Source organism: Panicum virgatum, chromosome 5K, assembly GCF_016808335.1.
Source record: "Panicum virgatum strain AP13 chromosome 5K, P.virgatum_v5, whole genome shotgun sequence".
In the NCBI taxonomy this organism is placed as follows: Eukaryota; Viridiplantae; Streptophyta; class Magnoliopsida; order Poales; family Poaceae; genus Panicum; species Panicum virgatum.
Window position 1 is genome coordinate 43,853,611 of NC_053140.1, and position 23,843 is coordinate 43,877,453.

General features: G+C 48.8%; 1 protein-coding gene across 1 annotated transcript; it reads right to left on the reverse strand.

Moving 5' to 3' along the window:
* Positions 1–144: 144 nt before the first annotated feature.
* Positions 145–22,879, reverse strand: LOC120707605 (two pore calcium channel protein 1). Its single transcript, XM_039992535.1, has 23 exons — positions 22,688–22,879; positions 21,756–21,899; positions 21,384–21,491; positions 21,010–21,105; positions 14,536–14,645; positions 14,244–14,304; positions 7,852–8,018; positions 7,663–7,768; positions 7,458–7,535; positions 7,268–7,329; positions 6,654–6,726; positions 6,190–6,255; positions 5,355–5,498; positions 4,670–4,727; positions 3,955–4,062; positions 3,163–3,226; positions 2,516–2,684; positions 2,113–2,177; positions 1,882–1,972; positions 1,406–1,492; positions 1,124–1,195; positions 570–610; positions 145–498 (listed from the first exon to the last, which is right to left on the reverse strand). Exons 1-23 carry the CDS (start codon positions 22,877–22,879, stop codon positions 414–416), a joined length of 2,247 nt encoding a protein of 748 aa, XP_039848469.1. The 3' UTR covers positions 145–413.
* Between the last annotated feature and the right edge of the window lie 964 nt (positions 22,880–23,843).

The window sequence follows — 23,843 nt, forward strand, 5'->3', positions numbered from 1 at the left end:
TAGCTAGTCTCTACTTCCATTTCCTCTCCGATGAGGCATGAATCGCTTCTCATTAATATCAGATCGGGCACCTTTGATTTTCAGAACGTCCATTTAGACATTTAGTTTCAGAAGAGTTGCTAAATGTGGCGCGATGGCTTGAGCTCCCCTTGAATACTGCGTATTCTTTAGTCCAAAATCAGAAATGCTTCTGGATATACAGGCAAAAAAATTGGAGTATACATATAGACTCAAATAGCAGGTAGTATATAAACATCTGTCCATATCAGTAGTATCATTTTTAAGCTGCACACAAATAATATATACCGATTGGTGTATCACTTGAGGCTGTAAGATGAGACGGGTGCGGTTCATGATCGAAGTTGTGGATGAAGTTAAAGAAACGAGGAGGGTAGTACCATGAAGATAAGCTATTAATCTGTGTTTTGAGATCCATCAAGTTCATTGCTCAGCATATGGTGCAGAAGAATATCAACCGTGGTACCCTTTGTCTTCACACTGCAACAAGTCAACGCTGGCTAAGTACAGGCTGCAACAGTAAGCTAACAAACAATAATACAGTGGATTACCGCATTGATCGCCGCTTGTTTCTTCCTTGGGGAGTAGGATCCTGCAAGGATAGAAAAATGCTCTCAATATATTAGTTATTTTGATTTTTTTATCCATATAATTGACCATACTGAAATACTTATGGCAAATGGGAAAAATGAGGACAGCTGGTAACAGTAAAAGAATCTAAGCATGTCAACTTTTTCTCTAGCAAGTATTTGCACACTAAAACTTGCTGAAACCATGCTATTAGTGCCAGATGCGCTGTTGGTAATAGGTATATAGTAAAGCTTCCTAATCAAATCAATTGGTAAGCAAGTAAACTTCAGAGTAGAGATATGAATTTTCCAACTTTTCCCAACAATATTGTAGCATTGTGACATACAGAAAGGACGATGTAAAACTTAAAACTGAATAGTGTTTCGGCTTCAATAGTAAATATGGTTCCAGCAATACTTGGTTAGTCACAGACTTGCCCACTAATTTCGCTAGTAGTACACTAATGTGTAATGATAACTTGTTGCGAGCAGAAATGTTAATCTAAATTTGTTATGAGCAGAAATGCTAATCTAACCTGCATGTCAGATTCTCCAGTTTTCTCCAGTTCCATCTCAGCAAAAAATGCCTCCAGGACAAATGCCACAATCTGAAAAAGAGAAGGCAATATGCAATTTACTTGACATATGTTTCTTTGCTATACCATCCCATAACTAAATATCTAACGACCACAAATATTAGGTAAAAGTATACTTGGAATTATCATTCATCAATGAAATTTTAATGCCAAGGGCGAAACAATCATAATTAATAAAGCTTCCATGGTTGAAGTGAAAACAAAAAAAAATCGATATCTTACCAGATTAAGCAGCAGCAGTACTGAAATAAGGTAAAAGCTGACAAAATAAACCAGGCTCCAAGAACTTCCAGTCAGGTGTGCATAGCTCTGAGAAAAAAGGGAAAGGTTGCAATAAGCAGGTTAGTCAATACAAACATTTCTTTAATACTTCTAGGCAGATAACTTCAAAACTTGTTTGGGTAGACAATCCAGAACCCATGAAATCGAGGGGGGCAAATGAAGCTCTTTCCCTCACTCATTTTACTACTTCAGGGGCAGACTTCAGTATTTTAATTTAATTTCTTAAATTTCATAAATTCAAGCAAACAAAATAATAGACAAGAATATCGAGGGAACAAACTAAAAGGATAAATATAAACAACTGGATACGTATCAGACCCCCCTCCCCCCCCCCCCCCAAAAAAAAAGAAAGAAAATAAAAGAATGAGGCAAGAAACGAGGCAGACTACACTCAAGGGTGCTTGTGATATTCTTACCTCCATCCAGATTTGCCAATTGCCCATCACTAACAAATTGAACAGAGTAACCATACCACTTGGGTAGTCATTGAAGTTAAAAAGAAGATAACTGAACATGTCAAGGGTAAAACTTGAGAATGGCATAGCAGAGTACATTTTGATTGCACAGTTGATGTTTTAGTGTGGAACCTATGTGAGCCATGACAAACTGTGGGAGGCTATGTGGATAACAAGAATGAAAAAGGATACTCGTTACCAAAAAGATCTGTTTCTTCCAACTTCGGGTTTCCTGCAAACACAATGCCCCCAAAAATCTGCAAAAAAAAAAGGGCCTCAACTAAAATGCCAAAAATGCTTATGATACTTGAACAATGAACGCATTGAGTTCAGCCTCAGGAAAAGCTCAAGGGACAGGTGTTATGAGTAGTTTGTGAGCAAAGTTTGAGATTGCATGCAGTTGCACAGTTGTTCAATTAAACAAATTAAATCAGCTCATTGCAACCCTTCTCCATGCTGTAAATCTGGCTAAAACCTTACACTGGACAGTTTTGGTAAATAATCATATATGCTACATTTTTTATAATAATTAAGCTTTCAGACGAACCAATTCAGGCATAAAATTTAACACAGGGAAGCAAAAGAATATAAGGACCTGCAAACCGATGGAGCAGTATACGCAAAGTATACAAAACACAATCCCCAAGTATGGCATCAAGCTAGACATAAGAGCAAAGAATGTCGCAACAAAAGCTCTAAAACGCCGAACTTGCAACAAAATTCTTGTTAAACGTAACATCCTTCCAAGGAGAAGATATCGAATCCTGTTTCAGAGAAAATAAGGAAAATGAATCACATATTTGATAGCAAGGTTGTCAGTTTAGATTTTTCTCAGCACCGCATCTTCTTGAAACCTGTCTAAGGGTCAAAATGTTCAATTTTGAATTCTTAGAAATAAAGTACAGACATCTCTGAAGTACAGCCTGACTCATCAGCACATAGGTCAACATGATTGTAACAGTGGCAGGTTCTTGGCTTCTTGCAATTACAATAACATGGAACTGAAGAATAGCATATTATAGATGCATAATGTAGATTTCTTCACAAGCATACTGACTTTGTTTAGTTATGCTATATTACCTCTAGGGCTGAGTTCTGACCTTCTGCAAGGTAGCATCTTGTTCATTCAGTTTCCAGGATTTTTTTGGGGAAAAAAAGCATGGTACCTTACTTGTAAAGACAATATATATTTATGACCTAACAATAGTTTGGAAAGTAATGCATACAAAACAGTGAGATTACCATTCTCCATTTGAAAGAAAAGGAAGCTTTGATGGGAAGATGAATGTCAAGGCCTCACCAATAACTACACGGAAATGGGATGTTAGATACTGCAACAATTATCTAGTGATATTTTTTTTTCAAAAAAATCGCTGACTTCAGAAGATGCCCTCATCGAAATTGAATAAGTAACTCAAGTCATAAATCTAGTAAGCATTAACTTGTTTACAGTAAGAACTACAGCAGATGGATCCAAACTCCCAAAATATAAAAAGAATGTTCTGTTGTTCCTCAGATTGCTTTGTAGGCAAATGATTGTTGTTTTGTCACTTATTCACTTCATTGCTATTCTTTTTCACTTTTTTCTGCACTTTTTGTTACCCCCTTAATGCAAGGCTATATAGTGTTCTACAAAAGTATATAGAAAAAAGGCTTAACAAGCATTAATATCTGGCACAATCATATTCTTCCATAAGAACATGGGTTGGATTAGGAAGTTGATTACCATTTCAATCTGAACCAAGACAAACAAATGGTAATATATACCAAAACTATAAATAAATATGCACACCATTTATTACATAATACATATAGAAAGATAGATTTACGTTCTTGTAAAATAGTAGAAGCGTAAAACATCACTGTAATGCATGACTGGACGAAATTAACATGTTTTATTGTGAAAATGGATCCCCCCCCCCCCCCTGTTGAACCAAAATATTTCGCAGTGCATGGATTTTTCTGTAATGATTCAAGATGGAAGAAATTGAGAGTACAAATAAACTCCCCTCCTAGAAATGAGAACATACTTACATATAGTCCAAGTAATCACAAAATCAAACTTGTTTTGTCCTTCCATCCAATAGGCGCCAAATCCTAATGAAAATATTTTGAGTGCCATCTCCACAACATAGATCCATCCTGCAGCATCGTATTAGTATTAATCCCTCATGTGTCATGGTAGCATGGGAGATTGAATATATGCTTAGATTAATGTTTCAGAAATTGTGTCCACCAGGATGAAATAGCACCATTGAAACACTTCAAATGCTCAGATAGGCGCCAAAAGGGAACATAGGAGGTGACAAAGAAAGAAGAAACGTAGGACATGCAATTCATGATTTCACGTGTGTGATAACACCTGTACTATAATGTTACCCCACTAAGAACATTATGGGTGTGTGAGGATTGAGTCTGGGTGGGTGTGTGGGATGTAGATGGTTTCTTTTCTCCTCTTTAATGAAATGGCATGCAGCTCTCCTGTCATCCTGTGTGTTCAAGAAAAAAAATGTTGATATTTATTCATTTGTTTTATGTTGTTCTGTCTTTATATGTTACAGATCATTGCGTTGATTCATATTTTGCCCCAGTACTAGGACTGTACTGCAGCCTATCAGGCTACTACAACATGAATAAAAAGGTAAATGTCCCTTCGACCAAATTAAGCACAAAAGAAAATTTTCATCAGAGGTAAGTAAATACTTGTTAAACAGTGCAGTTGACGACATGTTCATCACAATATACTTACCAAACACAAATTCAACTTCTTGCCACACTTTTTGTGAAGAGCTATTCTCTATATCTAGCTGCAAAAGATCACATATGATTTGTCACAGAGACAGACTTTATATGTGAAGAGCTATTCTCTATATCAACAGGTCACTAATTCATTGCAAAGTTTGTAGTTGTAAAAGAAAGGCATGCTAACTTATCTAGCATAGTTTTGTTTAAAAGAAAAGAGAGATTGAAGAATCATGGCTTTCAATGGAAAACTCGTCTAACTCTTAACTAATACAGTTGTAATGTATATTCTTTATTAGAATAGGAATCATGTCATATGAGTACTAGCATGAATATGAATAAACCAAACTTCTTGCTTGAAGTTCCTCATATGGGAAAAAAATATATCCACATATTCATTATGTGAACACACACTTATTGTGGGAACCTGTTACTTTTGCTTCCACCCAGTAGAAAGCGTTGTTTTTTTATTTGTAAAGAAATACTGATTATTTGAAATTTTGCTGCATAAATTCCAAAGATTCAAAATATTTGACCTGTCAGAAGCATCAAGCTATATATCATAAATCATATTTATTGATCAAAGCAACACTACACTGCCCGGAAAATATTAAAAAAACATGGCTGTTGATTGTGAGATTGAGTTAAATGTAAAATGTGAATAATAGGAAATAACACTGTCACTGCCATACCGTTGTTTCAATAATGACAGCAATTAGGTTCATCAGAAGAACAAAGACAACAATATACTCAAACAGGCGACTCCGTACAAAGGATTTTAGCCTTTCACATTGTGGTGAATGGTAAAAAGATGGGTACTTCTCCAGATAAGAAGGCTGCAAACACGTGTACAACATTAAGTCAAACAAGCGAAAATGTTGGGTATAACAGAATGAAATCATCACTAAAGTGATTCAAAGCCATCAAAACAGTACAAATCTCGATCTGAAAAGAACACTAAGTTTACACCAGTGTTGGTCATATTTTTGTATTGTAGCTAGTGCTCTCATGCAGGAAGGAAGTCAGAAAGTTATTATCAGGGGTCCATATAGCTGTAACTAAACATTAGAGAATGCTAAGTAAAGTTTTTTTTTCTTGTTTACATGAAAAATTGTAGTACTATAGAGAAAAATAAAGCATTGGGGGGCAAGGCTCCCCCTCTGCCCCCAACTGTATCCATGCCTGCTTATAATGTCTCATTGCCTCCCAAAATGTAAACGTAAATGTAAAAATCAAAAGGCCCTCTATGCACTTTCTGATTTGCAGCTCTCCTTCTATGGTTGATCATAATAACATTATTATCCATACATTGTACAGGCCATGAAAAATAACAGGGTTTTTTTGGCGTAAAATATGATTTCATTAAATTATAAGTTCAATATGCTGTATTATGGCTTTTTCTTGTATAATGACAACTTAGTGTTCAAAATTGTCTGTTTAACTTTGATCAAACTAGGCCAAATTTATGCATAAATTTCATGACACAGAATAAGCATAGGGTTATGAGCATCTAAGAAGTAAACATACTGGTGGTTCTTTCTGAAATTTTATAGCAATAGTATTGCATAGATCGGCAAATTCCTCCGGGGTAACCTGTATAAGGGTACACAATCCAAAATCATTAATACTGACAATTATTGTTTCTTCTTCACTGTGATGCTATTACTAATGATTTCGGCAAATTAATTTATTTTCTGATTTATAAATGCTAGAAATCCAAATGCTCTTAAAAATACCAAATAAATTCTAAAAAAACAAATCACAACATTTTTGGAATTCAATATTATTCCAACTCAAGTTGATATTTTATTTTGAATATTCATAGTAAATCAATTTTAAATCCGAAATTCCAATAAGACATTAGACAAATCACCAAATAAAAAAAGAAAAGCTAATATTTAAATACTATATAACAAACCATTTTGTGGGTGTGGGTGTGGGTGGGGGAGTGGGGGGGTATTACAGTATAAGAGCAGACTAACAGAGCATACCTTGAAATCACCACTCTGATCAAGCTCGGTAAAGATTAGTTCAAAATCTTCCCTTGAGGTCTTGGGTAACGACCTAGAAAGAGGCGCCATGGCATGAGTCATCAGGACGTTAATCTATTCAATAATTTCTAATGCAAAAGTTCCATCTTTAACTTGTGTGTTCACTAATGAACAATTAAAAGTTCTAGTGTCAACTGAATCGAAAGTTTGTATCAGTAGTAACATATAGAAAAACTGAAAATCACAGAGTATAACATGATGCATTTACTATAGCTGCCAAATGAGGATATTTAAACAAAATTGGTTCTGAGGTTAGTTATCAATGTCCTAAATAGAGGAGGAATTTTTATAATGTGTATACAATGCAACAAAAACAAAGCTTCTTAGACCCAAGAAAACTGTAGGCTATAGATAAAGATAAAACACAACCAAGAACCAACAGCAACAAGGATGAAAACCAAAAGAAATTTCAAAGTGTGTATGCCAATATACAGTCAGAGTGTCAAAATAACATAAACTGATAAATTAATATCATTGCTAAAAATTTAGAACTTTTTTGAATTTCTCAATAACAATAAAAAATGTACCAGAGTAAAAGGAGATGCTTTGGTTACCTGTACTTGTTTAGCTCAACAAGTAATGATAGGCACTGTTCCTTGTTGAGATAGCCCTGACCCTGGTGCACACAAAAAGACAAGAAAGCAATATCAACAGCAAAACAGTAAAAAGGTCTTGGTAAATGGTATTACTGCTAAGTGAAATAGTACATGTGTGTCCAAGAGAACAAAAACAAAAAGCACTCACATTAGTATCGATGAGATCAAATGCCTTCTGTAGAATAGTTTTCCTTATAAAGTCCATCTGAGCAAGTTGTTTTGCTAGCTGGATCACAAAAGCCATGCCATGTGCATATTCAAATTTTATTTACCCATAGCAAGAACACACCAGAATTCAGAATATAAGAACATACTTATGATCAAGATAATTAGGATGTAAGGAAGGAATCTACCTGCTCTTTAAAGCTATCATAAATGACGGCAAGAATTAAATTTGTTAGGAAGTAAACTCCTAACAGCACATAGATAACAATAAACAGGGCATACCAACGAGAGCTCCTGGTCAAATATATGTGAGAATATATGAGTGCATCAGAAAGGAATTATCATAAACGCTTCAGGAATTGAGATAGGCAGCTTACTTGTAAGCAGGGACCCATACATCAGGATTATTGGATGTGGTGAAGAGGACAAACATCTGGTATAACGTTGTACCATATGATGTAAAAATGGTCTTTCCTTGTGGTGTGTCCTCAAATGTTACATAGGCTAGCCAGCTTGCAAATAATAGGAACAACAGCAAAAGAGCCTGAAATGCAGATGGCAAAATTATATGATGAACTGAAAAGTTAATGTGCACAAAGAACTCATGGAAGCAAGAATTGCTAGGGGATAATCTCAGTGTATATCTCCAAACCCTAGAAGGGTGGGTAATATAGTAGCTGTACATGGGCCTCTAGATGGGCCTAACACAAGGGCCATATGGGTTGTACATATATACACCAACACCCCCCCGCAGTTTGAATTACCGGCGCAGCGGAGTTCAAGACTGGACAACAAAGAAAGCACACACAGGGACAACACCCCCCCGCAGCCACAGCTAGCCACCTACTACGTTGAGGCTGGAGCGAAACTCCGAGAAAGTCGAGGAGGGGAGACCCTTGGCGAAGATGTCAGCAAACTGGGAGGTGGTCGGGACATGGAGGACCCGAACATCGCCGATAGCGATCCTGTCGCGAATGAAGTGCAAGTCGATCTCCACATGCTTCGTCCGCTAATGCTGAACGGGGTTGGTGGAGAGATACACGGCGCTGACGTTGTCGCAGTAGACGAGCGTGCTCTTGGCGAGCGGGCTATGGAGCTCCGCCAAGAGCTGTCGAAGCCAGGACGCCTCCGCCGCGCCGTTAGCTACAGCACGGTACTCCACCTCGGCACTGGAGCGGGAGACAACCGGCTGCCGCTTGGACGACCAGGAGACAAGGTTGCCGCCCAGAAAGACAGCATAGCCGGAAGTGGAGCGGCGAGTGTCCGGACAGCCAGCCCAGTCAGCGTCGGTGTAGACAACCAGCTCAGCAGAGGGAGATCGGTGAAGAACCAGGCCGAAGTCAACAGTGCCACGGACGTAGCGGAGGAGACGCTTCAACGCAGCAAGATGTGACTCCCGGGGATCATGCATATGAAGACAGACCTGCTGAACGGCATATGTGAGGTCCGGCCTGGTGAAAGTGAGGTACTGCAAGGCGCCAGCGAGACTCCGATAGGCAGTAGCATCAACCACGGGATCACCAAGAGCAGCAGACAGCTTCGCCTAAGTGTCGATAGGAGTGGAACATGGCTTGCAATCAGTCATCCCAGTCCGCTCCAGAATATCAAGTGCATACTGCCGCTGGTGAAGGAGAAGGCCAGAAGAGCGAGGCTCAACAATAACACCCAAAAAGTGATGGAGCTGACTAAGATCCTTCATAGCAAACTCCTGCTGCAGAGAGGAGATGATGCGCTGAAGCAACTGCTGACTGGAAGCTGTGAGCACAATGTCATCAACATAGAGCAGCAGGTAGGCAGTCTCATCCCCACGGCGGTAGATGAATAGAGAAGTGTCAGACTTGACCTCGGTGAAGCCCAATGTCAGCAAGAATGTGGCGAACTAAGAATACCAAGCCCGAGGAGCCTGCTTCAGACCATAGAGAGACTTGTTGAGCCGACAGACCATGTCCGGACGACTGGAGTCCACAAATCCCGTTGGCTGACTACAGTAGACTGTCTCTGACAAAGTGCCATGAAGAAATGCATTCTTCACATCCAGCTGGTGCACGGGCCATGAGCGAGAGAGAGCAAGCGAGAGGACTGTGCGCACTGTAGCAGGCTTCACTACTGAACTGAAGGTCTAATCATAGTCCACACCAGGCCGCTGGGTGAAACCCCGGAGAACCCAGCGAGCCTTGTACCGATCTAGTGTGCCATCAGCCCGACGCTTATGCGTCCAAATCTATTTGACAGTGACCATATTGCAACCAGACGGACGTGGCACGAGGTCCCACGTCTGGTTGGCAAGAAGAGACGCATACTCCTCTTCCATCGCACGACGCCAGTGAGGATCCGCCAGGGCGTCGCGGACAGAGGAGGGTACCGGAGAGATCCGCGGCTCTCTCTCGGTGGCGGAGAGAGTCGCGGACTGAGAAGCCATCCGCCGAATCACCATGCGATGAATACGACCAGGGTCCCGATCGATGACGGGCGGGTGGTACACCGCTGGCTCGACACGAGAGCGAGACGGTAGAGGTGGCGGTGGCGACGGCTCCGGTGTAGGTGGCGGCGGCGACGGCTCCGGTGTAGGCGACGCTGGAGCCTCCGGAGCCGGAGTCAGCGCCAGTGTCGGCACCGAACGACGCCGGTACACCTGCACCGGCTAAGCGTAGCGCGCAGGTGCAGGAGGAGGCACCGGGGCCGCACGTGGCGCAGCAGGAAACACCGGGGCCGCGCGAGGCGCAGCAGAGATCACCGGAGGCGGTGCCGGTGTACCAGGAAACCTGCAGGGAAAGGACAGACAGACAAAGGTGGCTGAACCACCGGGTCAGGCGAAAACAGGGACTCCAACTCGAGGTCAGGGGAAGGTGTAGAGGAGGTGGAGTAGGGGAAATCCGACTCGTCAAACACAACGTGTCGGGAGATGAGGACCCGGCGAGAGGTGAGGTCAAAGCATCAGTACCCCTTGTGGTCAGGGGAGTAACCAAAAAACACACAACGAGTCGAGCGGGGCGCCAGCTTGTGAGGAGCAGTAGCGGAGATGTTAGGATAACATGCACACCCGAAGACACGAAGGTGGTCGTAGCGAGGAGGGGTACTGAAAAGAGCGTGGTGTGGAGTGGGAGCAGGGGAAGCCGTGGACGGAAGGCGGTTGAGCAAGTAGATGGCGGTGTGGAGACTCTCAGCCCAGAAGCGGGGAGGCAGAGAGGCCTGGATCAGAAGGGTGCGCATGACGTCGTTCGTCGTGCGAATCATCCGCTCAGCCTTGCCGTTCTGGGGAGAGGTATACGGACAAGACATACGCAGCTGAACACCCCGAAAGAGGAAAAAAGAACGGGAGGTGGAGTTGTCGAACTCACGCCCGTTGTCACACTGGACGGCCTTAATGGTGAGGCCGAACTGAGTGGACACCCAAACAAAGAAGTGGAGGAGGTGAGAAAGGTCTCAAACTTGGCACGCAAAGGAAAAGTCCAAGAGTAATGAGAGAAATCATCAACCACCACAAGATAGTATTTATCACCAGAAATGCTGAGTACAGAGAGGTCCACATGTCACAGTGAACAAGATCAAAGGCATGCGTCGCATGCGAAGAAAAAGGAGAAAAAGGAAGTCTAACATGATGACCTAGCTGGCACGCATGACAGAGGTGCTCAGCAGGAGCCATAGTATAAGGAACATCGGTACTACGACTGAGCTGAGCCAAAATGTCGCGGCCGGGGTGACCAAGCCGGCGGTGCCAGGTGGTGGAAGACGGCGTCGCGGCAAAGGCAGCAGACGAAGAAGAAGTCGAATGCGGAGCAGCGGAAGCAGGAAGACGAAGGGTGTAAAGGGGCCCCGAGCTGTCACATCGGAGGAGCGGACGCCGGGAAGCCGAATCCTTCACAGTAAGACCAGAGGAGTCAAATTCGATGGAACAAGAATTGTCAGCAGTAAACTGGCGAATGGAAAGAAGATTATGAATCATCTGAGGAGCAACAAGAACATTGGGAAGACGAAAATAACCAGGAGCAGAACCCATGGCGGTGACAAGAAGACAAGACCCATCGCCAACCATGATGGAAGAAGGACAAGAGGGATGTGGGGGTCGGACAGAAGAGAGGATACCGGCATCTGGGGTGGTGTGGAAGGAGGCACCCGAGTCGGCGATCCACTCAGTGCTGACCGGCGGTGTCAGCCCCATGGTGCTAAAGGACTGCGCCAGCGTGGCCTGGTCCCACCCCCCAGGCCAGGTCGGTGGCTGGCTGGGCTGAGCGGGTGGAGTCCAGGACGGCGCGAACAAAGGAGCAGTACCGGTGAACATAGCCGACGGCTAGAGCTAAGGACGAGCCCCCCCTCCTGACCCTGACCATGGGTTGCTGAAGGATGGCCAGAGCGTACCTCCAGGGGCAAGGGCAGGAGCGAGAGCCGGAGCCGGAGTCGACGTGCCCCGACGGCCCCCACCAGCACCACTACCGGTACCAGCACCACCAGAAGCAGGGCCACCAGTACCACCACCACCACGTCCCCCCGCCGACGACGTCCACCACGGCCCCCTCCACCCCCGGTCTGTCCGGTGGGAGGAGCACCAAGGAGGGAGGTGGCTGGCGAGGCGGAGGAAGCCGGTGGAGCAGCCATGAGCGCGGTGGAGGAGGACGAGGACGAGCCGGTCGTGGGACCCCTGGTGATCTCCTCGAGGACGAGGTCATCCCGGACCTGCAGGAAGGAGGGGAAGGGCCTCTGGCGGGTGATCCATGTCGGCAGGTGGTCATAGGTGCTGTTGAGACCCCGCAGGACATTGAGCACCAAGACCCGATCGGGCACCGGGCACCCGAGGTCGTGAAGAGCATCAGCCATGCCCTTCATCCTCCTACAGAACTCACCAACAGAGAGGTCCCAAAGATCCACGACATGGCGACGCTGTCGAGACGCAGTCACACCATGTCCCGCGCCTCGACTGGCGTGTCGAGGAGGACGTGGTCGTCGAGGGCGTAGCGGCAGAGGGCGAGGACCTGGTCCCGCCAGCGTCCGTAGGAGGAGGACGTAGGGTCGAGGAGGACGGAGACCAGGGCCTTGATGTTCTGGACACCGGCGACCTGGAGGTGAAGTTGGGCGACCATGGGATCGATCGGGTCGTGCCGGGGTCCACAACCAGAGGGCGGAGCCTGGTGGGAAGAAGAGGCGGCGTGCTCGGTGAAGGGAACGACAGGCTGCTGGCTGGAGGAGACAAGGAAGTAGTGCTCCGCCTCGGCGACCCGGAGAGCAAGAGCATCGGACGCGGAGCGCTCGCGCTCCCAAGCGAGGGCAGCCGCGCGGACCCTCTCCTGAGCCGCCACAGCCTAGGACTTGGCGGCGAGGAGGGCTGCGGCGAGAGCAGCGTCGTCCAGAGCAGCTCCGGCGACGAGGGTCTACTGCCCGCGGAGGGCAGCGGCGGGCAACGGCGCGTCCGCGGGGGGCATACCCAGCCCGCGCCCGCGCCCAGGGTGGCGGCGGCCGGAAGAGGAGCGCCGGGGGAACCGCGCCCTCGCCCTCGCTGCCCCCCCCCCCCCCCCCCCCCGCGCCCGCGCCCAGGGCGGGCGACGACTGGCTGGAGCCCCGACTGCGGCAAGAGGCACGGCGGCGGCCACAGGAGGCCGCCCTGGCACACGCGGGCGCCGAGCAGCGGCGCATTGTGCAACAGAGGAGAGGGGTGGTGCCGGCGGCCGGCCGGCCATGGAGGCGGCGATTGCGGCGGCAGGGGAGAGGAAGAGAGAGGCTAGTCTGATACCATGCTAGGGAATAATCTCAGTGTATATCTTCAAATCCTAGAAGGGTGGGTAATATAGTAGCTGTACATGGGCCTCTAGATGGGCCTAACACAAGGGCCATATGGTTTGTACATATATACACCAACAAGAATGTCAACATGAAGAAGCGCACAACTGATGAATGATGAAACCAAATGCACATAAAAATGAAAGATGACCATCTTACTACCAGTATCACTATAACTACACCTCAAAAGGTGTTTAGTGCAAGGATGATTATGAAAAAAACGCTTACTTTACTATAGAAAAGCACAAAGAACTACGAGCAAATATATGTGTAACTGAATGGCCCACCATGCTCCTGTAGATTCTATTTTATCCTTTTGCCCCTAGAAAAAAGGAAGCTGTTGGACAGGTAATCTGAATTTCATTTTCCTGGACTGGAAGTCAAGAAAATAATTTCCAGATACAGGTTATCCAATATTCTTTTTTGTTTTGAAATAATGAGATTGGAATCTGCTGTTTGAACGATAACAGAGCGTCCTGGGGAAGATTTTTTTATGTCACCCTCCTCTCTATTTTTCAAAGATATAGTATGTTACTAGCTAACCACCCTCCTTATTTATAAGATGGCACCCACCCCAAAATTTGGTAGTCACTCCACAAGTAACTTTTACTCCATACTTCCTCCAGACACTAAATAATAACTATCTTTTTCAAATGTTTATAGCCAACACATTAGAGATTTGACAATAGATATTTCTTTGGATATTTCAAATTAACTTTTGGGTATGGCTATAATCGTTGTCAATAGTAGTTTCAAACATCACACAATTGCTAAATGGTTTGATACTGTTAATTCATGGTCAAAGTAGTGTCATGCTGATTGCGTCACTGTCTGAAATGTCAGTTATTTGAAGACTGGAGAGAGTACAATTAAACTATAGTTAATGATTTTTCATTGTTAGTTTTGTTCCATAGGCATTGGAGAAAATCATAGTTTATTGTGGAGTCAACTTGGTACATATAGATATATGATAACAAATTGGTAATGAACAAAACCTTACCAAAACATTGAGATATGTCCCAACAATACCAACCAGCGTAACAGCACACATTCGCAGTTCCCTATTGCAGAAAAGGAACATCAATCAGAGTGTGAAATGCTCAGTAGTCCTTAACTAACAATGAATATGCTCTGTGCAGGCGTAACAACGAATATACTTTGTGCAGGCGTATCTGTATTATGTATCTCAAAGTCGTTTCTAAACGGTATGGCCTGCCTTGATAGGAAACCCAACTGTTATGTTCATTATGGTAGCAAGAAGCAGCAGCAGTTTGAGAAGATACAATGCATACCTGATAGTCATAATAAGAAATGCAACACGGATGTATGGAGCTATTCTGAAAGGTCCAGGACTAAACATAAACACCAGCATGTCGCATGTTAAGATGAATAGAAGAAGAACCTGGAATAAAAAGCAGAACCATGGACGAATTATGATGACTGGAACAGCAAAAATGCATACCCAAACCCATCACAGTAAATTTGGTAAAACTAGAAAAGAGCATCTTCTGCTTGAACATAGGCGCTATCTAGAATGCAAACCCCAAAAGAATCTAGACCTGTGCAAAGCTACTGTGGTGCTACTGACTGAATTTATGTAGTTCATCTGATCCAATACAAAATATGGAAGGAAAAAAACTTATGCTGAGCGTAACAGCATATATCCTTTTACAAATTTAGTGGCTACTTTGACTCGAAAAAGTATATGCATTACCAAACGTAGTGATATGGTACTCACTGCTTCTATTTGTGGGAGAGAATAATGCTTGTATTCCTCCAACCCTAGATGGGTGGGTATATATAATACCTATACATGGGCCTCTAGATGGGCCTCTATACACACGGGCTCAATATACTCCAACACCCCCCCCCCCACGCAGTCTGAACTACCGGCGCAGCGGTGTTCAAGACTGGACAACAAGAAAGCTAACACCCCCCGCAGTCTGAACTACCGACGCAACGGTGTTCATGACTGGACAAGATGACAATACAAATAGAGTACAAAGGGCAAATACCCCCCGCAGCCACAACTAGCCACCGGCTACGTTGAGGCTGGATCGAAACTCCGAGAAGGTCGACGAGGGCAGCCCCTTGGTGAAGATGTCAGCAAACTGGGAGGTAGTCGGAACATGGAGTACCCGAACATCGCCGATGGCGACTCTGTCGCGCACGAAGTGTAGGTCGATCTCCACGTGCTTCGTCCGCTGATGCTGGACGGGGTTGGTGGAGAGGTACACGGCGCTGACGTTGTCGCAGTAGACGAGCGTGCTCTTGGCGAGCGTGCTCTTGGCGAGCGGGCTGTGGAGCTCCGCCAAGAGCTGTCGTAGCCAGGACGCCTCTGCCACGCCGTTAGCGACAGCCCGGTACTCCGCCTCGGCACTGGAGCGGGAGACAACCGGCTGCCGCTTGGACGACCAGGAGACCAGGTTGCCGCCCAGGAAGACGGCGTAGCCGGAGGTGGAGCGACGAGTGTCCGGGCAGCCAGCCCAGACAGCGTCTGTGTAGACCACCAGCTCAGCAGAGGACGAGCGGTGAAGTACCAGGCCGAGGTCCACAGTGCCACGGACGTACCGGACGAGACGCTTCAACGCAGCAAGGTGTGACTCCCGGGGATCATGCATAGAGAGACAGACCTGCTGAACAGCGTAGGTGAGATCCGGCCTGGTGAAGGTGAGGTACTGCAAAGCGCCGGCGAGACTCCGGTAGGCAGTAGGATCATCCACCGGATCACCCAGATCAGCAGACAGCTTCGCCTGAGTGTCGACTGGAGTTGAGCAGGGCTTGCAATCAGTTATCCCAGCCCGCTCCAGAATATCGAGGGCGTACTGCCGCTGGTGAAGGAGAAGACCAGACGGGCGAGGCTCAACAGTGACGCCCAAGAAGTGGTGGAGCTGACCGAGATCCTTCATAGCGAACTCCTGCTGCAGAGAGGAGATGACACTCTGAAGTAACTGCTGACTGGAAGCTGTGAGCAGAATGTCGTCGACATATAGCAGCAGATAGGCAGTCTCATCCCCACGTCGGTAGATGAAGAGAGACGTGTCAGACTTGGCCTCGGCGAACCCCAGTGTCATCATGAACGTGGCGAACCGAGAGTACCAAGCCCGAGGTGCCTGCTTCAGCCCATAAAGAGACTTGTTGAACCGGCAGACCATATCCGGACGACTCGAGTCCACAAATCCCGCAGGCTGAGAGCAGTAAATAGTCTCTGACAAGGTGCCGTGAAGAAACGCATTCTTCACGTCCAGCTGGTGCACAGGCCAAGTGCGCGAGAGCGCAAGCGAGAGGACCGTGCGCACCGTAGCAGGCTTCACGACCGGGCTGAAGGTCTCATCATAGTCCACTCCAGGCCGCTGAGTGAACCCCCGGAGAACCCAGCGAGCCTTGTAGCGCTCCAATGTGCCGTCAGCCCGACGCTTATGCGTCCAGATCCACTTGCCAGTCACCACATTGCAACCAGACGGACGCGGCACGAGGTCCCACGTCTGGTTGGCAAGAAGAGCCGCGTACTCCTCTTCCATCGCGCGACGCCAGTGAGGATCCGCCAAGGCGTCGCGGACAGAGGAGGGTACCGGCGAGACCCGCGGCTCTCCCTCGGTGGCGGAGAGAGTCGCGGCCTGAGACGCCATCCGCCGAGTCACCATGGGATGGATATGCCGAGGATCCCGATGGATGACCGGCGGGTGGTACACCTCCGGCTCGGCTCGAGAGGGAGCCGGAGGAGGCGGCGGCGGCGACGGCTCCGGTGTCGGCGTCGCAGGAGCCTCCGGAGCAGGAGGCGGCGCCGGTGTCGACGCCGAACGACGCTGGTACACCTGCACCGGCTCAGCGTACCGCTGTGGCGCCGGGTTCGGCGCCGAGCGACGCCGGTACACCTGCACTGGCTGAGCGTACCGCTCAGGTGCAGGGGAAGGCACCGGTGCCGCGCGTGGCGTAGCGGGAGACACCGGGTCCGTGCGCGGCATGACCGGAGGTCCGGGGGCCGCGCGTGGCGCGACTGCGGGCACCGGGGCCGCGCTCGGCGCAGCAGGGATCACCGGAAGCGGTGCCGGTGCGCCGGGAAAACCTGCAGGAAAAGGACAGACAGGTAACGGTGGCTGAACCACCGGGTCAGTCGGAAACAGAGATGCGAGCTCGGGATCAGAAGAAGGTGTGGAGGAGGTGGAGTAGGAGAAATCCGACTCGTCGAAGACGACGTGTCGGGAGATCAGAACGCGGCGAGGTGAGGTCAAAACATCGGTACCCCTTGTGGTCAGGGGAGTACCCAAGGAACACACAACGAGTCGAGCGGGACGCCAGCTTGTGAGAAGCGGTGGCGGAGGTGTTAGGTTAACACGCACACCCGAAGACCCGAAGGTGGTCGTAGCGAGGAGGGGTACCGAAAAGAGCGTGGTGTGGTGTGGGAGCAGGAGAAGCAGTGAACGGAAGGCGGTTGAGCAGGTAGGTGGCGGTGTGGAGGCTCTCAGCCCAGAAGCGCGGGGGAGAAGCTTGGATCAAAAGGGTGCGCACGACGTCGTTCGTCGTGCGAATCATCCGCTCAGCCTTGCCGCTCTGAGGAGAGGTATACGGACAAGACATACGCAGCTGAACACCCCGAGACAGGAAGAAAGACCGTGAGGTGGAGTTATCAAACTCCCGCCCGTTGTCACACTGGACGGCCTTAACGTTGAGGCCGAATTGAGTGGACACCCAGGCAAAGAAGTAGAGGAGGGTGGGGAAGGTCTCAGACTTGGCGCGCAAAGGGAAAGTCCAAGAGTAATGAGAAAAATCATCAACAATGACCAGATAATATCTATAGCCGGACATGCTGAGTACAGGAGATGTCCACAGGTCACAGTGAATGAGATCAAAAACATGCGCAGCATGCGAAGAAGAAAAGGAAAACGGAAGTCTAACATGACGACCTAACTGGCACGCATGACAGAGGTGCTCAGCAGGGGCCCTAGTACATGGAACATCGGCACTACGGCGGAGCTGAGCCAAAACGTCGCGGCCGGGGTGACCAAGCCGGCGGTGCCAGGTGGTGGAAGAAAGCGTCACGGCAAAAGCAGAAGACGAAGAAGCCGAAGGCGAGGCAGCGGAAGCAGGAAGCCGAAGAGTGTAAAGGGGCCCCGGGCTGTCACATCGGAGGAGCGGACGCCGGGAAGCCGAATCCTTCACAGTAAGACCAGAGGAGTCAAATTCGATAGAACAAGAGTTGTCAGTAGTAAACTGGCGAATAGAAAGAAGGTTGTGAACCATTTGAGGAGCAACAAGAACATTAGGAAGACGAGGAGCAGAACCCACGGCGGTGACAGGAAGGCAAGACCCATCACCAACCATGATAGAAGGATAAGAGGGGTGTGGGGGTCGGATAGAAGATAGGATACCAGCATCGGGAGTGGTGTGGAACGAGGCACCCGAGTCGGCGATCCACTCGGTGCTGGTCGGCGGCATCAGTCCCATGGTGCTGAAGGACTGCGCCAGAGCGGCCTGGTCCCACCCCCCAGGCCAGGTCGGCTGCTGGCTGGGCTGAGCGGGCGGGGTCCAGGTCGGCGCGAAGAGTGGGGCAGCGCCAGTGAACATGGCCGCCGGCTGGAGCTGAGGACGAGGCCCCCCCTCCCGGACCCTGGAACGGCCACATCGAGATGCGCCCTGACCATGGGTTGCTGAAGGATGGCCAGGGCGTACCTCCAGCGGCAGGGGCAGGAGCGGGAGCCGGTGTCGGCGCGCCCCGACGGCCCCCACCGGTACCGGTGCTCCCAGAGGCAGGGCCACCAGTGCCACCACCAGCACCCCAGCGCCGGCGACGTCCACGGCCCCCCCTCCTCCGGTCTGCCCGGCGGGAGCAGCACCAAGGAGGGAGGTGGCAGGAGCAGCGGAGGAGGCCGGTGGAGTAGCAACGAGCGCGGCGGGGGTGGGCGAGGGCGATCCGGGTGCGAGACCCCTGGTGATCTCCTCGAGGGCGAGGTCGTCCCGGACCTGCAGGAAAGTGGGGAAGGGCCTCTGGCGGGCGATCCAGCCCTTCAGGTGGTCGTCGGTGCTGCTCAGTCCCCGTAGGACATTGAGCACCAAGCCCAAATCGGACACCGGATCCCCGAGGTCGTGAAGAGCATCGGCCATGCTCTCCATCCGCCGGTAGTACTCACCGACGGAGAGGTCCCCCTGCACGAAGGTGCGGAAGGTGGCGTCGAGCTGGAGGGCGCGGTACTCGGCGTTGCCGAGGAACTGCCCCTCGAGCGCCACCCAAGCCTGCCGCGCAGTGCCGCCGTGAGTCCTGACAAGGTCTTGCAGATCTAGGGAAATGGTCCCAAAGATCCAGGATAGGGCGACGCTGTCGAGGCGCAGCCACGTCACGTCCCGCGCCTCGATCGGCGAGTCGACGAGGATGTGGTCGTCGAGGGCGTAGCGGCGGAGGGTGAGGACCTGGTCCCGCCAGCGGCCGTAGGAGGAGGACGCGGGGTCGAGGAGGACGGAGACCAGGGCCCTGATGTTCTGGACGCCGGCGGCCTGGAGGTGGAGCTGGGCGACCATGGGGTCAGTCGGGTCGTACCGGGCTCCAGATCCAGCAGGCGGGGCACGGCGGGAGGAGCTACCGGGCTCGGGGTCGACGGGCAACTGGCCGGAGGAGATGCGGAGAAAGCGCTCCGCCTCGGCGACCCGGAGGGCGAGGACGTCGACCGTGGCACGCTCGCGTTCCCAGGCGAGGGCAGCCACGCGGACCCGCTCCTGGGCCGCCGAAGCCTCTGACTTGGCGGCGAGGAGGGCCGCGGCGAGAGCGTCGTCGGCCTGCTGCCAACGGAGTGCGGCGGCGGCGAGCGGCGCATCCTCGGGCGGCATACCGGGCCCGGTCCACGCGGGAGAAGCCTCAGGAAGGGCGGCGTCGACGGCGGGCTGTTTGCCGGCCGCGACAGTGGCGCGATGGGCGGCGGCCCCAGCGGGCGCCAGCATCCCAGGTGGCGCTGGCAGCGGCCCAGGCAGTGGCGCAGGCGGCGCAGGCGGCTCCAGCAGCTGCGGTAGCTGCCCGGGAGGCGCCTGGGGCAGGGGCCGGCGGATCCGGGCGGAGCAGAGGCCCAGGCGGCGGATCCGGGCGGAGCAGAGGACCAGGCGGCGATGGATCGGGTCGCGGCGGCGCCTGCAGAGGACGGAGCGACCGGCCAGGCGCTCGGCGCAGAGGAGGCGCCAGCAGCAGAGGACGAGGAGGTGAGGGGAGGGAAGGAGGAGAGAGGAGGGGGCGCCGGCGGCCGGCGGCCGGCCATGGCTGCCGGCGGCGGCGGCTGCAGCCCTGAGGTAGGAGAGGAGAAAACCTAGGCAAAAGATACCATGTGGGAGAGAATAATGCTTGTATTCCTCCAATCCTAGATGGGTGGGTATATATAATACCTATACATTGGCCTCTAGATGGGCCTCTATACACACGGGATCAATATACTCCAACACTATTTACTATCTTTAGTCATTTACTCCACTAAAAAGAAGAAAAAAAGCACCATGTTGGATGTTGACATGGTCTTCAAAACACAACTTTAGCTACACAAACTAAGTTATTTACAGAACCTATAAACATTATATGATGGTTTTATACATCACTTTTTATATGATCAATCAAAATATGCATGAATTTATTGATAACCTAAATACAACAAGTGTGACTGTGCATTCCAAAGTGACACTTGTGTTTTAATGGATAGAAGATATTACAATGTATTAAACCTACTTTCAGTATTTCAAGCCAGATCTTCGCTGATATGTATCCAAGAATTCATAAGTGAAGATAGATATATTACCTTCAACTTATTCATAGAGTTCTTCCAGAAAAGATGTAATCCTTCATAGGAAAGTGGATAGAAGACATCCAAGACAAGAATGACAAGGGTAAGCCCCTGAAATTAAGAGCAAACAACATCAAGCTCTAATCTCTATAGTCATTATAAACAATATATGTTCTTCAATCAAAATATGTGTATTTGTGTGTTATGATAGCTCAACTGAAACCAATTGCAAAAGTGCACTTCAGGTAATTGGACGTGATTATTCCATAATCCATATGCATGGTGTGACACAAACTATCCACTATTCTACTACTAACCAAACTGCCTTGAGATTTTAATTAAGTTCTTGCTTGAGCACAGTAGCACTACTCGTATCAAGGAAGCCTTACCTCATATATAAGTGATTCGGTTTTGTTTAAGTATGGCAGCTGCCCAAGAAAGTAAAGATCCCTTTGGTCACAAGTATGTAGGGTATATTTCTGGCACCATAGAGGCTTCTGAAAATGCAAATGAAATATCTCATTAAGTGTTGTAAATTTTAATGATCCATACAAAGACGAGCCATTTTGTAGCCAAAGCAAATTTGGTACACTCAAGATGCCTAGCTTTAGCTAACAGTAACACAAGGTCAATCTCTTGACCTATGAACCATAACAAAAAAAAATTCTCAAACATGCAGGAGAGCTGTGTATCAATATATTAAGAAGAAAAGGGTGTAAAGAAACCATAACAAATTGATACGGCAGTTTTTGGTAACTAACCTCAAGGAAATTCAATAGAATCAAAGCAAATAGGTTAAGCGACCACAGCCAATCCAATCGAAGATACACGAAATAAAACCGTATGGCCCTCTCGAACCTTGCGTCATTCAAGACATCCTCAGGGATACCGACACCATCTTCTGCCTGTGGATCAAAACTGCAATAAGATTTTCGAGGTGCACGACAACAAAAATCTAACTTCAAATTTCCAAATAAGCTTCTATGTGTTTTCTTCATTTACTCTCAAGGAAAAGGTGAGTTTCACTTTATTTCGAGGTTCGAATCAAAATTTAAAAATGAATGCCATGATTACTACAGTAAAATGTTGATTCTCTAAGGTAAACCATTTTGTGCCAGCCGTAAACATTTTTTTTACTTCGAACTGTGAAATCACATGTGAAATACGACAACAACATAGCACGACTAAGCGTAATCTCCAGGCAAGCATTAGAACTACTCCCTCCTTCCCTGTTTATAAGGCATACACGTATATCAAGATTCAAACCTTGTCATCTTTGACCAATAATTTGACTATTAAATTTTTATTTTTATAATGCAAATTTCATATAATTAGATTCATAATCAAATATATTTTACAATGATTATAAGTTTATAATCAAAAGTGATATAATATATGATAAATAAATGGTCAAAGTGTTGTTTAGAAGACCGTGTCATGTTCCACCATGCCTTATAAACGGGGAAGGAGGGAGTATAAAACTTAAGTATGGAAGCCACACGCACACTCTGGTCAACGGTCGACTCCACAAGCACCAGCACGTAAAAACACTCCTATCCACCCCCAAACCAAACTGAAAACGAATGAAGCAGCACCTCGCCTCAATTCTCAGTTGCGGCAAAGCAGCACAGCATTTCGCTTAGCGAAGCAGAGCAAGGGAGAGAGAGCAGTGCGAGGCGGAGCGGGAACCGACGAGGTCGACGAGGGCGGCCGCCTTCTGGTACCGGTCGCCGTAGGCGAGCGCGTCCGAGCGCCGTTGGTACTGCCTCCCGCCCCTGCCGCCGCCGGAGCGGCCCCCTCCGGCCGTCGTGGAGCCGCGGAAGCCGCGCCCCTCCTCCCCCTCCGCCTCTGCCTCCGTGATGAGCGGCGCCTCCGCTTCCCTCATCGCTCTCCACCCCTTCGACGCGCGGGGGCGCACGCCGACACGGCCGAGAGATCTGTAACTGTAACGATGATCTGAAGCGAAGCGGGGGGTTTCGCTGGGGGGGGGGGGGGTAGGTTACGAGCGATGTGTTGAGAAGGTGGGGGCGGGGGGAGTGTGGGAATGTATGTAGGATTAAGTAATCCGGCGCGAACGTGTTCAGCTCGGAAGCCCGCCACGCCACGCCACGCTCGCGGACATGTCCGTCGTAATCATGTCGCGGTTTAGCAGGCTGGAGCGGGGTTCCCGGGCGGCGCAGCGGGGCGCCGTCGCGGCGCACACGCGTCCGCGTCGGCACGCTCGCGCGCAGGGGGAGCTGGTCCATTGGTGGGCGACGGTGTGTGGTGTGCCGCGTACGGCCGCTGCCGTGGTGTGTCGGCCGAAAGGTCCGAAACGGGTAGCTTTCGGGACGGATAGGTTTGGCATGAGGTCACCAGAGGGTTATCTGGCAGGACGCGGACAGTCATTACGACTTTGTCCTGCACTGTTGCCAGATTTGTTTTAGTAGGGAGAAATGTTTGAATTCTGCAAGTCCACAGGTGATGCCTGATTTCTCGCTGGTATTTTTTTTGGGTCCTCTTGCTCAGATTTCTCGGAGTGCCTCCTTCCCCTGCTGATACCGTGCTATTAAGAATCATAATAACTATGCTTAATAAGCCAAGAAGGTTATGCTCCGGTTTAAATGACACGTGGTGCCCCGTTACTTAGAAAAGGAACAATTTGGTACCATTTTGCAACGTTCACGACACTCTGCTCATCTTGCGACTTTGCTTTTTTTCTGTTCTACTCTTCTCCCTCATGTTCCCAACATTTTTGTTGCCTCATCACACACCGCGAAAAGCACGAGAAATAAGGTGTGTTTGGCCGTCTTCTAGTATGTATTACCACACTCCTTTACCAAACCAAGTACAAGTACCACCAATAGTTT

Excerpts from the sequence above, each read along its gene's own strand:
- LOC120707605 (XM_039992535.1), bottom strand. The coding sequence starts at position 22,879 with ATGAGGGAAGCGGAGGCGCCGCTCATCACGGAGGCAGAGGCGGAGGGG. Across the intron at positions 14,646-21,009 it reads ACTCTATGAATAAGTTGAAG|GTTCTTCTTCTATTCATCTT; the intron begins GTAATATATCTA and ends TTTTTATTCCAG. Across the intron at positions 499-569 it reads AACAAGCGGCGATCAATGCG|TGTGAAGACAAAGGGTACCA; the intron begins GTAATCCACTGT and ends GACTTGTTGCAG.